Source organism: Molossus molossus, unplaced genomic scaffold (genome assembly GCF_014108415.1).
Source record: "Molossus molossus isolate mMolMol1 unplaced genomic scaffold, mMolMol1.p scaffold_m16_p_3, whole genome shotgun sequence".
NCBI classification, from domain to species: Eukaryota; Metazoa; Chordata; class Mammalia; order Chiroptera; family Molossidae; genus Molossus; species Molossus molossus.
In genome coordinates, this window is record NW_023425366.1 from 104,948,156 (window position 1) to 104,962,945 (window position 14,790).

Here is a 14,790-nt window from a genome sequence, read left to right on the forward strand (position 1 = left end):
AATGAGATTTAGAGAAACCACACAGTTGCTGAGATAAGTTTATCAGCAGCAACACTTCCATCTTAGACTGAAAGAGACAGAAATAGTATCAAATGAAGATGCAATGGATTCCCGAAATTCTTCTGGCAGAAAGTAGATTGATAAAACCACATAATTACAAAATGGTAGCATTTGTCACCAGTTGTGCTACCACATCATTAGTTCATCTTTTTTTTTTTTAATCCTCACCAAAGGACATTTTTGCATTTATCTTCAGACAGAGCGGGAGGGTGAGAGAGAGGAAGAGAAAGAGAGAAACATTGATGTAAGAGAGACACATCAGTTGGTTGCCATGCACATGACCCCAACCTGGGGCCAGGGACAAACTGTAACTGAGGTACGTCGTGCCCTTAGTGGGAACTGAACCCAGCACTCTCTGGTCCACGGGCTGATGCTCTAACCGCTGAGCCAAACTGGCCAGGGCATTAGTTCATCTTTTAACTTTTACTGAATTTCTTGTATTCTCTCCAAGATATCCCCGGATAAAAGCAGGCTGAACTTGTCAAAAAAAAAAAAAAAAAAAAAAAGTGGCCCTGAGAGATTTGACATTAAAATAAGACATGCAATGTATGGCTAGACATGTTTCAAGCATGACTGGAAACAATGCATGCTCCCCTGGAACCCTCAGAACTCTCCACCCCTAAACTCACCTGCCTTCCCCATCATTGCCCTTTAAGACTTTAATTCCTCGGAATCCAGAAGGGATTTTTAGAGCACAAGCTCATCCTTCTCCATCCTTGGCCAAAGAATAAAGTTTCTGACCTGTTTTAAAGAACACAGTCACGTCCTATTGGTATGAGGGACACCAGGCAGAATGACCATGATTTGACCCACAGGGGTTGGTGAGGTGAAAAAAAGAAGGGTCACTCAAGAGCCCAGAGGGCAGAGCTGAGATTCATGGAGAATAATTCCTAGAATGATTCCTAATTGATAGCACCAAAGGAAATTTCTTTCTTCTATTCATGTAATTATTTCCCTTCCTTTTTCTCATAAAAACTCCTTGCTTTAACCCTGAAACTGGGACACAATTTGGGTTTCTGCCTCAATCTGTGCTCTAGGATCACAATCCTTGTTACCTTTCACTTTGGCTTTTTACGTTAATACTTTATACCCTAAAAGGTCAAACGTATGCCTGTTAAAACTGTTTCTTAAAAAGCATTATAATCCCAACCTCTTAAATTTTTATCATTTCTATAAATTTTAGAGGACGTTATAATTTTTTCTTTTGAAAAGAAAACAGAAGTCTTTCAATTCCCTGAGTTTCATTTCAATTTTGTTAGATTCCAGCAAAATTAAATGTTGTCTCAGCTAGAGCCACCTTACTTCTAAGTATTTTTTTATACCAAGGTTTCTTATGAGATTTCATTTGAAAAGATTTTCCATTCTGCCTGTATCACTAACCACTCCTTAGAACTGGCTAGTAACAACATTTGGGTACATTTTTTATGTTTATGCAGATATTCCCATGTATACATGAATGTCTATACTACTTGTTATTTTTATAGAATCAAATTTATTACCCTCTTTGCATTTATGATTTTTAGTTTTAATGTCATGCTCACAAAGATTTTGCTTGACATAGTGTTTTAACTTGCAGTAGAATCAGTTGGTCCTTGTTGCCCCCAAAGCACTACCTTTTACAGGACTAGCAGGCTATCCTATAATTATCTGTTTCCATCACTAGACTGTGGGCGCCAAGGTCAGTGGCTATGTCATATTGTTTGTTTGGGATTGTGTGTGTGTGTGTGTGTGTGTGTGTGTGTGTTTACAGAGAGAGAGATAGAAACATCAATGTGAGCTCTGGCCAGTTTGCCTCAGCAGTTAGAGCATCAGCCCGCGGACCAGAGAGGCCTGGGTTCGGTTCCCACTAAGGGCATGTACCTCAGTTGCAGCTTGTCCCCGCACTGGTTGGGGTTGTGTGGGTGGCAGCCACTTGATGTGTCTCTCTCACATTGAGTTTTCTCTCTCTCTTCCTCCCTTCCTCCCTCTGGCTCTATCTGAAGATAAGTACAAAAATGTCCTCAGGTGAGGATTAAAAAAAGAGAGAAACATCGATGTGAGAAACATCAATAAGCTGCCTCCTGCACGCCCCCTACTGGGGATTGAGCCCACAACCCAGGCATGTGGCTTGACCAAAAATCAAACTGGCAGCCTCCTGGTGCATGGGTTGACGCTCAACCACTGAGCCACACCAGCTGGACCATACTGGTTTTTATTTTATTTTTAATTATCTTTTTGTTAATCCTCACCTAAGGGTATTTTTTGATTGAATTTTTTTTTTTTTAAGATAGAGTGGAAGGGCCCTAGTTGGATTGGCTCAGCGGCGAGAGCATCAGCCCACGGACCAGAGAGTCCCAGGTTCGGTTCCCGCTAAGGGCATGTATCTTGGTTCCAGTTTGTCCCTGGCCCCAGTTGTGGTTGTGTGGGTAGCGACCACTCGATGTGTCTCTCTCACATCAATGTTTCTCTCTCTCTCTTCCTCCCTCTCTCCCTCCCACTCTATCTAAAGATAAATGCAAAAAAAAAAAAAAAGTCCTTGAGTGAGAATTAAAAAAAAAAAAGATAGAGTGGAAGGGAGGGAGGGGGAGAGACAGAAACATCAATGTGAGAAAGACACATCAATTGGCTGCCTACTGCACGACTCTGACTGGGTCCAGGGTTCAAACTTGCAACCCAGGTATGTGCCCTTGACCGGAAATCGAACCCACGACCCTTCAGTTGGCAGGCCGATGCTCTAACTGCTGAGCCAAACAGGCCAGGGCCCATATTTTTAAATTCCTGTAAGCAGAGAAACCAAATACATCATGACATAAATAAAAGTTGATAAATGAATAAGTAAATAAACATAAATAAACACAAAGGTTTAGCATCAGCATGATCACCATAAAATAAACTCATAACCTTGTTATGGAATTGATCATATTCATTTATGACATCATAAAGTTTTAATTCCTAAAATTCACTATTATTTAATAATCCATTTTCTACAATGCAGTTTTTAAAACTTTTCACTAAGCCCAGCTCATGTGGCTCAGTGGTTGAGCACCGACGCATGCACCAACAGGTCGTAGGTTCGATTCCCAGTCAGGGCACACACCCAGGTTGTGGGCCCCACCCACAGTGGGTGGCACACAGGAGGCGGCCAGTCAATATTCTCTCTCATCAATGTTTCTCCCTCTCTCTCTCCCTCTCCCTTCCTATCTCTCTAAAATCAATAAAGAAAAAAAATTTAAGTAATAAATAAATAAAACTTTTCACTAAATTTTTTCAAATGAAAAAACTTGTTTGCATTATTTTCACCTGTTTATTTCATCTTTCTTTGCTATGGATCTAATTTCTAAATTTTTTCTTATTAGAAGCTTTAGAGTTGTCAGTTATCATGTTCTTATTCTCTTGTATTTGCCCTGTTATGATAGTTTTCATTCTAACCTATTTATACTTAGCAGTTGTTTTCTGCTCTAAGAGTCGATAACTCTTCTCTCTGAATTATAATTATGAATTATATACATATAGTTATGAATTATAGTTATAGTTAAACTTACTCTGTTTAAGTACTAGTATAGTCTTCTGTTTTTCTGGCTCTGTTCTTTGACCTAGTAAAACTTGTTTACGAATCCTAGGTTACTTTTTTCTTTCTCTTATCACTGAGTATACCTTGGTAAAACTTTTGTTATTGTTACTAATTTTTATTTGTTCCAGGTAATTTTATAGTATCTTAATGAATCTAATAGCAGAAACAACTCTGTACACTATATAGTAACTTCTTGAATGTTCCCAGATGAAGATGACTGAAATTCCACAGAAATTCCACAATTCATGAAAAGAAATCAATGTAAATAGCTTCTATTTCTTATTCAAAATATTTGAGAAGCAGGCTTCAGCAGATGTCATTTACTAATCAGCAAGATCCTCTTCCATATTCAATCACTTGGAGAATTTTACTGCAATACATCTATTTGCATATTTTCCCTAAAATGTACTCTCCCACCCTTCTACTCAAACATTTCTTGAAAGATAAAAGCAAAAACACATTTTAAAATGTCTTGATTTTTTTTCTACTCTATTCGTTTGGAAATATTAGATCAGTGAGTTTTATATTATTTTTGGAGCCATCATATTTGGAATTTATATTAAGGTTTAGTTTAATATACAGTTGAACAGAATGGCTGAATAATTTCTTAAAACAAAACATGGTATTCAGCCCTGGCCAGTTTGGCTCAGCGGTTAGAGCGTCGGCCTGCGGTCCGGAGAGACCCGGGTTCGGTTCCCGCTAAGGGCACGTACTTCGGTTGCAGTTTGTCCCCGGCCCTGGTTGGTCGTGCGGGTGGCAGCCACTCGATGTGTCCCTTCACGTCGATGTTTCTCACTCTCTCTCCCTTCCTCTCTCTCTCTCTCCCACTCTATCTGTACAAAAAATGGAAAAATATCCTCGGGTGAGGATAAAAAAAAAAAAAACAAAAAAAAAAAAAAAAAAAAAAACATGGTATTCAAAACATTAAAGTTATAAGTCCAGTTACTGAAGAAACTAGCACTACTACTGGACTTGAAATGACTACCTAAAAACATCAAGGATAAATAGTTCACCTAAACTTCTCCAGTTGTACCTAAAAGTAGAACTAAATCATCAGCCAGTCAAAGCAATCTGTTTTCATCCCTTTTTCCACTCATTAAATTCTTTGTTTTCATTTTCAGTTTTTAAAGGCCTGGCTTATATACACTAACCTCTAAGAAGACTCCCTGGACTACACCAGAAGAAAGTATGCTTTCTTCTACAAAATTCTTTCATAGGATTTCTCCTCCTTCAATTCTGTAACTGAACAGACCAGGGAGCCCAAGCAAACTAAAAATAACTGGAAATTCCTAAGCAAAGCAAAGTTTGACTCTCATAGTTAACAAATTAAGGCAGGTAGAATTGTGAAGGCTTTCCTTGTTTCTGTCTTCGAACAACTTCTGCATATATTCCTGAGCCATCTGGTGACATCTGCAAGCCTTCGAGACTGACTAAATATTTTCAGTATTTTAGTACTAAATAATACTAAAATAAGTAGTACTTATTTTAAACAGTTTTCCCAGAATAAAAATGTCTATAGGAAGGCACAATTGCATAGGATGATCTACTCTGGGCTATGAATTCCTATGGTCATGACTAACATGGAATATTTATAACTTGGTACTTACAAATGGAATAATTTTATATGTCCCTGCCTTATCCCCCTATTAGCTCTTATTTGAGAGCAGGGACTCAGTCTTTTTTTTTTTGCATTTATCCTCAGCTAGAGCGGGAAGGAGCAAAGGGGGAAGAGAGAGAGAGAGAAACATTGATGTGAGAGAGACACATCGACAGGTTGCCACCCACATGACCCCAACTGGAGCTGGGGACAAACCACAACCGAGGTAATGCCCTCAGCGGGAACCGAACCCAGGCCTCTCTGATCTGCTGGCTGATGCTCTAACCACTGAGCCAAACTGGCCAGGGCAGGACTCAGTCTTTAAAAACGGCATTATTCCCCTGGCCGGTTTGGCTCAGCAGTTAGAGCGTTGGCCCACGGACCAGAAGAGGTGGATGTTGGGGGAGGGAAGAGATAAACCACAGAACTTATATGCATGTATGGGTAGACAAAGACATAGACCATAAGGTTGGGGCGGGGGGGGGGGGGTTGGATTGGGAAGAAAGTGTCAATTGTGGAAAAAAAGAAAAACATCTGTAACCAAAATAAATAAATAAACATTATAAAAACTAAAACAAGCAAGATTGATTGTTTCTGAACTTCACATGCAATTGCAACCTCATATCACCTCTGGTGATAGAGGTTGGAATGGTGGTTACTTTGGGGTTGAGGAGGATATTGACTAAGAAGGAGCATAAAAGAGCCTCCTGGGTGCTAGTTATTTACTATGTCTTGATATGAATGGTGATTACACAAATGTATACAGATGTAAATTTTCATCAAATTGTACACCGAATATTTATGCATTTACTATATGTTATACCTTAATTTTTGCAAACTCATATAGTAGCCAGAGTCTTGAAATAAGCATTGGAAGTTCTCATGATTCTGCCATTTGTGACTCTTGATGAAGCACAGGACTTCACTGGGTGTCCATTCCATATACTAGATGCTAAGGTATCTTTCCCTTGTGAAATTCATTAATTCAAAATTTCTATGAATTTCCTTGGTCTTCATAGTAAGTATATATGCAAAATGATCTTTTCCTGATTTCCACACATATAACCTGAGCATATCTCTCTAATTTCTAGTTGGAAAGACTTGAGGGGAGGTGTTCTAACTGGCTTATTTTATATTAACAGAAGGAACTAGCATCAGAATCTCTGGGCCAACATACAAGCACACAAAGTAAAATACTTACTTAAAAATATAGGAGATTAGAAATTAGTTATGGCCTATTAGCTAGAAAAAAAAACAATAAACTGTGATGACAGTAGCTAGAGCTGTGATTTCTCTAAATCAATAAAAATAACCTAGAACCACTGGAGTGATGATACCTAATAATTTGTAATAAAAAGCTGAAACCTAGGTGCAGAAAGGTAGCTGTTCCTTTCTAATTATCTGCATGAGGAATCAATATTTACTGTACAAGTTCTATATACTGGAAACAAACCAAGACATTCCTCTGTAGGGGCAAGCAGGGTACACAAGGGAAGTACACTGCTTTTATTATTATTTTTTAACAGGGGGTATATGTTACTTTTATAAATAGAAAAAAATAAAATTGTTCTAACCAACTCTTCTTCATGAGGAGATACTCCCTGAATTTAACAGTAGTTTCTTTTTAAAAAAATATGTTTTGCCCAGCAAGTGTAGCTCAGTGGTTGAGCATCGACCCACGCACCAAAAGATCGCCAATTCAATTCCTGGTCAGGGCACATGCCAAATCCTCAGCGGAGGGTATGCAGGAGGCAACCAATCGATGTTTTTTCTCATCAATGTTTCTATATCTCTCTCCCTTTCCCTTCCTCCCTCTCTAAAACTCTTTCAATAAAGAAAAAGAAAGAGAGAGAGAGAGAGAAAGGGAGAGAGACCACTCTCCTTGTGCAGCAGTTGAAAGAACTGGGTTTTCTCCAGCAAGCACAGTTGCTTTTCCTGAGCAGCTTGAACTCTTTTTGTAAAATTATTAAAACCCCATTATTTTCATGCTGTCTAAGAAATCAGCAATCCAGAACCCTTAATAAAGAAAGTCCGGGCCAGTGTGGCTCAGTGGATTGAGCATCATCCTGAGAGGTCCGGTTCAATTCTTGGTCAGGGCACATGCCCAGGTTGCAGGCTTGATCCTCAGTAGGGGGTGTGCAGGAGGCAGCCGATTGTTGTTTCTCTCTCACATCAATGTTTCTATCTCTCTCTCCCTTCCTCTCGCTCTAAAAAGATAATAAAAACATTTTTTTAAATTGTTTATTTATTTTTAGAGAGAGAGAGAGTAAATGGTCAGAATTTACTACATGCTCACCAACATGGTACATGCTTTTCCTCACCTTTACCTTAATCTACACAAAAGCCAACTATCCTTATTAACAAAAATATCTAGAAATCAGAAATGGGAATTGAATAATGGGCATTAAAACCTAAGGTCCATGAAAAAGGCCTTTTACCACTATACACTGAGTTTGTCTCCATCAAATGAATAAAAAGAACCATAATTCATAAATAAATGAATGAATAAAGTAATTGAAAGGGTCTATAATGTACTAGCTAGAGAAATTTTTCAAAACTCATTGATGAAGCTGTATCTGTTCAAGAAAAGGTCTGTAGTTTTTATACACACACACACACACACACGCACACACACACATCTTTATTAGTTGAATATAGGGTCAAAATAAAAACATAACATCTACTCACTTTGACAGAGATACTCCCCCAGCTTTCCCAATCATCTCTTCATGGTGTAATACTGAGTGGTTCCACGGAATATGGAGGAACTTTAAGAGTGTTCTCATCCACCGTTCGGGATGTAAGACAAGTTGTTCATAGTGAACTAACATGCATTTTTTATAGCCAACCTCCATGCACTGGTTATACATGGTTTCTATGGCACGATTCCACTTGGTCAAACAGTCCCTATAGCTGTTCAGGTCAAATCCAGCTATAGTAACTTTTCGAGAAATCATTGAATGTACTGATGCCCGACCATCTCGGATCATCAGAAGAAATTTGGCATTGGGAAATAACCTAGCAAGGTAAGTTAAGGATTTCAGGGCAAAAGGATCTTTATTACATAAATAAGGAGCTGGCTCCCCATGCTTAACAATGATTTCTAGTAAGAAGGCTTGCATAGCAGAATCCAGCACTTCATCGGTGACACCAGCCTCATCCAAGCGTATTTTCTCCTTACTCGACCGTGACCACATCTGCTTCAGGGCCAGGATTCGGGGAATGACTCTCGTTTCCTCTCCACAGCGAATATCAGGATGTGCATCTAACATGGCCCTCATGAGTGTGGTTCCACTCCGAGGCACACCTCCAATAAAAATTAAAGGCATATCTTTGTGATAGGCAAAGGTTTTGTTGGCTTTGATGTCCAGGCCAGTTCGCACAGTCGTCTTTGTGCTCTCCAGCTTGAGGGGCTGACTACGTTCCTCTATTCGGTGGTGGCATTCCATGGCGTGTTGGCCCAAGTAAAACACAGTCACAGAACTAATCACCAGACATGCCAATAATAAGTTCTGCTTCAGTTTTCCCACCATCTTGATATGGTTATCTTTTTATTAAACAGATACTTTGCTCAAAATGATTTCCAGAAAATGTTCAGGCCATGGAGATTCTGCTTCAGAAAGATGATCAACATCTAATAGGAAAAGGAAAAAGTTATTTTATCATCATAAGATGGTTTAGAAATTAGTCATCAGTTATCACCATAACATTTTAGCTAGAAAGAAGCTGAAGTTGTTTTAGATGCTTTGATATTCTTAAAACACAAATATACAAAAATGCAAGCAAAAATAAAACAACATTTCCAATCATAAATAGCTTCTTAACATAACAATTCTGAAGCTATGCACAAAATGGAAAATTCAATAAAATTATTTCTATCAGTGAGTCAAGTGAATATTTAGTAAGTCCAAGTATATCTGGAATCTAACCCAAGGCTCATCTCTGGTATTTAGATTTGATTCATCCCCAAGAAGTCATTATCTTCACATTCTACTATAAAGAGAAATTACAGAAGAAATATACAACTTCTAAATCTTTAACACATATTCAGTTTATTCATCCCGCAAATTATGTACTTAGGTACTACAGTCCAGATGCTTGGGCTTGGCTGAGGATAAACTTTGAAAAGGACAGCAGGGCAGTGACCCCGCTCTCAAGAAACAAAGTCTTTTGAACAGATAGATATGCAAACAATGACAATAAAATAGGACCATGGCCTTAGTAGAAATAAGCACAGAGGACAATGGAAGCATAATAAACAGGAACAAATAAGTCTACCTGAGAAAGTTATAAAGGACTTATAGAAAATAAGAGGGACGGCTACTCTAAACAATAGAAACTTGTGTTCAAAAGCACAATGGCATGACAGAATATGGCATAATTAGGTAACAAGTAGCAGGGGAGCAGGTGTTTTGGGTGCAAAGAAAAGTGTGTGTGTGTGTCTCTGAAATCTAGCCTTCAGAAGGACCAATAAGATTTGGACACAGTATTCTAAGCTGAGGATGACCAAAGATGTGACATGTAAAAGCAGAGCATGTGTGTGAAATACTACATCAAATATACACACCATGGAACTGCTAGTTTAAGTGGAACAAGAATACATGCTACCAAGCAGACAGCAATCAGACTACACATACTAAAAAATGTACCTTGAATCTTCAGAGGGCAAGTGGGATGGTTAATTTTATGTGACTACTTGGCTAGGCTATGGCAGGCAGTGTTGGTCAAACAGCAGTCTAAATGTTGCTGTGGAAGTATTTTTTGGATATAATTAACAATTAGCCCTGGCCGGTTTGATTCAGCGGTTAGAGCGTCGGCCTGTGGACCAATGAGTCGCAGGTTCGATTCCAGTCAAGGGCACGTACCTCGGTTGCAGTTCGTCCCTGGCCCTGGTCAGGTTGTGCAGGAGGCAAGCAGTGGATGTGTCCCTCTCATGTCAATGTCTCTCTCTCTCTCTCCCTCTCTCCCACTCTACCTAAAGATAAATGGGAAAATATCCTCAGGTGAGGATTAAAAACACAAAACAAAACAAAACAAAAAACAATTAAATCAACAGACTTTGAGTAAAGCAGTTTACTCTCCATAATACAAGTGGGCCTCATCCAACAACTGAAGTCCTTAAGAGTAAAGACAGTTCCTGAAGAAAAAGGACTCTCCTCAAGACTGAAACACAGAAACTCCACCTGAGTTTCCTCCAGCCTGCTGCCCTGAGGAATTCGGACTCAAGGCTAACATCAACTCTTACCTGCCTGGCTGTTCTATGGATTTTAGAAATGCCAGCACCCACAACCACATGAACAAATTTCTGAAAAAATTCTCTCCCTCTTGTGTGTACATACACCACCCCTCCCCCCCCCCCCACTCACCCACACACTAACAGTAAGTATATCTGGGAAAATGATCAAAAGAATACATTCTGAGCGCAGGACATCTAGTTATAGACTAGTGAGAAGGTAGACAATTCTCCCCCAAAATCCACTAGCAAGTGAAATGAAATTGACAAAGCAATCCTTTCACAGTCATCTGGAAATCTACCAGAGGACTACAACAACCCAAGAAGCATTCACATTTGAAAAATTGTTAAATGTTGGGTAAGAACAGTGAGAGTCTCTGGCACTCTTGCTTGAGACAGTTTGACTTCACCATCCACCCTTTCAGCAGGCACAGAGGTTCTGAAGGTCAGGGCAAGGCAGGGCAAACGGTGAGGACTGGCAGCTTTTGGTTAAAGGGAGATCACTCAATTTGGACTACTGTTCTGCAAGTATAAGTAAAGTTCCAGGTTGCAGGTGAGCAGAGAGGGTGAACAGATCCAGTAGGCTAAGGTGAGAGTCGTGGCTGGCAAGTTTGTGGCCAACCCTGAGGCTGCACACAGGCAAAGAGGAGACATGAAAGGACTGAGTAGAAAGTAAATGTCAGGGCAGACTTAAAAGTGGCCTAAACTTTGAATGTGCTCATCCACCCACAGACAGACCCATTGTCAAAGGACAAGTCTTACTGGTTCAAGATGTTTGAGCATAGCCCTGGCCAGTTTGGCTCAGCTGTTAGAGCATCGGCCTGTGGTCCAGAGAGACCTCGGTTCGGTTCCCGCTAAGGGCATGTACTTCGGTTGCAGTTTGTCCCCGGCCCTGGTTGGGTTGTGCAGGTGGCAGCCACTCGATGTGTCCCTTTCACATCGATGTTTCTCTCTCTCTTCCTCTCTCTCCCTCCCGCTCTGTCTGAATAAATAAAAAAAAAAGGAAAAAAAAAAAGATGTTTGAGCATAACCACTGACCTCTAAATGACACAGACAAGTGGGAAACCCCTAGAAAGCCATGCTTAAAAAAATAAAAACAGCCCTGGCTGCTGTGGCTCAGTTGGTTGGGCATTTCCATGTGCACCCAAGGGTTGCAGCTCGATCCCCAGTAGGGGGTGTGCAGGAGACAGCTGATCAATCAATGTTTTGTTCTTTCCCTCCCTTCTCCCTTCCTCTCTCAAAAAAATCAATGGAAAATCATTTTAAAAATAAAATAAAATAAAAGCAACTGTGTGTGTGTGCATCTGAGCATCTACACCAGTATACACTTATATGAAATGTCCACAAAAGGCAGATTTACAGAGACTGGAAGCAGAGATTTAATGGCAAACAGGCATAAGGGGACTCTTTGCAGAGATGGAAATGTTCTAAACCTGAACAGGTGTGGTAGTTGCAAAAGTCTCTAAAATCTACTAAAAATCACTGAATTGCACCCTAACAATGGGTAAGTTTTATGGTACATAAGTTATACCTCAATACAGCTGCTTTGTTTTCTAAAGAATACATTCCTGGAAAAACATTTTGATAGTCTCAGTAGGATACACCAACAAGATCTGGTTTTTGTTTACTTATGTATTCATTCCTTTAGTCACGTATTTGAACACTTACTGCACTAGGCACTGTAGTTTATTATAAAGCTGCAACAAAGAACCACAACGTGAGAACAGGTTGAGATGGAAAGATCAGCTTAATAAGAAAAAACTGCAAAGAAAAAAAGCATTAATTAAGATAATTGGTAGCAATACAGCATTGAAATATCCATGCAGAAAACTGTATCTGTGATATAGACGACACACTCAAGACAGTACACCAGATACAAAAATGTTCACCAGTCAAGTTAACCTCTAAGTTACTATAGCAGCAACCAATCGTATCTGATAATAACTTCCCATTAAAATATCCCACATTCCCAGTAAAATAAGTGAAATACAAAAACTGGAAATATATGATCAATGTATTACCTTGTCCAGAAACATAGTTGTTAATCATTTTAATGGCTGCATAATACTTTACTGATAGGATCTATCAATGTTTATTTACCAATTCTCTATTATTATTAAGTTGTTTTGAATTTTTATGACTATAAACAATACTATGAGAAATATTCTTGCATACATAAACACTTTTGCACACAGGATTATTAAACTGAATTTTTAGAAGAGGAATTACTAGATAAACAGGTATGGGATGTGCTTGATTTTAAAGCATTTAATACATATTTGATTCATCTCTTTCTCATATCCTACATTTCAATCTGACAAAAAAAATTCTATTGGATCTACCTTCAAAGCATAGTCAGAATCTGAGCACTTCTCAACACTTCCACTAGCAATCCAACATCTCTCACAAGGATTCGATTCCTGCCCTCCTAGAACCCATTCTCAAATTCAACAGCCAGGGGATTTAAAAATGTAAGTCAGGCCCTGACCAGTATGGCTCAGCAGTTAGAGCATCAGCCTGTGGTCCAGAAAGACCTGGGTTCTGTTCCCACTAAGGGCACGTACCTCGGTTGCAGTTTGTCCCCAGCCCTGGTTGGGTCTTATGGGAGGCAGCCACTCAATGTGTCCCTTCCATGTTGATGTTTCTCTACTTCTTTCTCCCTCCTACTCTATCTAAACAAAAAACGGGAAAATGTCCTTGGGTGAGGATTAAAAAAAATTGTAAGACAGAACATATCATTCTTTTGCTCAAAGCCTGGTATTTTTTTCAAAGTGGTCTTGAAAAAGCATATTTTAAGACACCCAACACTAAATCTGTGGTAAAATCTGTCTCTTTTTCTTGATTTTCTTGATCTGTCAAGAAATCTCTATAGGCATCAAAAGTACACTGACTGAGGTCAGGCTAATATTTCATCCTCCCAAAACAGTGTTTGTTGTTCAGAGTAAAGTAACTGAGAAGGCACCTCTTAACCTTAAAGGTTTCATAAGGATTCAAATGAAGGCAATTCCTTCTTTACCAAAGGATAATTAAGGGGAAAAGAACACCTTACCATATTTCCAAGCATACTTGATAGTTGTGCCAACACAATTTTGGGTGATTTTTTTAAGTTTTCATACCTACTGTATTTAAATTAAACAACTCTCCCAACACACTCGGGGATGAAGGAGTATGTTCTATAGCCCTTCAAGAAGCTTGACAGCAAGTATGACAGTGGTCCAAGGCCTTGTAAGGGATACCAAAAAGAAAAAGAAGGGGATTTGGGCTTCCCCAGAAACATTCACATTACTTTTCACTAAGCTTACAAAGCCTTACAGTCTCTCTTTGGATGTTTTTAAACTTGCAGAATCATAGAATCATAGATCATCAGTGCTGAAGGGACCTCCAAATCATTTGGTCCAATTTTCTCATTCTATAGATAACACAAACTGAGGTTCTCCTCACCACCACTCTAAATCTTACCTGTTCTTCAAAGGTCACTTTTCATTTTATCATGTATATTTTATTTACTCCAAAATATTTTAAGTTCCTGAAGCTCACAGACCTTGTCTGTGTCCCTGTCCCCTACCACAGCAAGCTTAACAGAATACCAGGTCACCAAATCCACTGAGCCTTCAAAAAGCACCAGTAGACTAACCAAACTGGGAGCTATATTTCTCTAGCAGAGAGACACTGTGGAGCCTGTGGACTCTATTCACACCTTGATACTAATTCTTCTCAAAGTCTAAAAAAATTAGCCCTGTAATTTAAGAAGCACTGTACAGGAAAAGCTAGTCTGACCATTACCCTTAAATATCCAACCACTATGTGCACATGAACACACATGGGCCTCTTTCCATTAGCTTAAACTCCATTTCACTGTATTTTCAGACAAGCGGCATCAATATTTTCTCAACTGGGACATTTTCAGAGCTGAGGCTGAGCTAGAAGGGAATATTATAAAGAGTAGTCTTGTTTTTATCTCCAGGGGAGAGAAAGCATTGAAACACTGCAACAAACATATCTGAGACATCACTATTAATAGCACTGCTCTTTCCCAGCAAGCCAAATGAAAGACTCCCAGAAATAATGCTGTACAGAAGAGAATGCTGACATCATACTTCCACACTTACATCTTTGCAAATTTTATAAATATTTCTAATAAAAAAACAGTATCACTCCACAAAAGTAGGGGTACAGAGTCTGGTAGTCAGCAAGACCATGCCTAGCACTCAGTGCATACACACGGGTCCAGGCACATGCATGTGTGAGCTCATGCACCACACTGTGCTATTAAAATCATGAAAGTGGCCATCACTAGGTCCAAGGAGATGCTGGGTAAATGTTCCAGCAAAAGATAAATTATAGGAATGC

At 39.3% G+C, this 14,790-nt stretch overlaps 1 protein-coding gene across 4 annotated transcripts in view; it reads right to left on the reverse strand.

The window, feature by feature from the left end:
- Positions 1-14,790, reverse strand: part of TPST1 (tyrosylprotein sulfotransferase 1) — a 93,285-nt gene that overhangs the window by 55,760 nt on the left and 22,735 nt on the right. For 2 of the 4 annotated variants that reach the window (XM_036280579.1, XM_036280576.1), the window contains exon 2: positions 7,896-8,841. In XM_036280579.1, coding sequence (XP_036136472.1) covers positions 7,896-8,740 — 845 coding nt within the window. In that variant the 5' untranslated portion in view covers positions 8,741-8,841. Of the gene's footprint in view, positions 1-7,895; positions 8,842-11,971; positions 11,989-12,108; positions 12,184-14,790 lie in introns of those variants that run through there. The other 2 variants (XM_036280577.1, XM_036280578.1) reach the window with 2 other exon arrangements.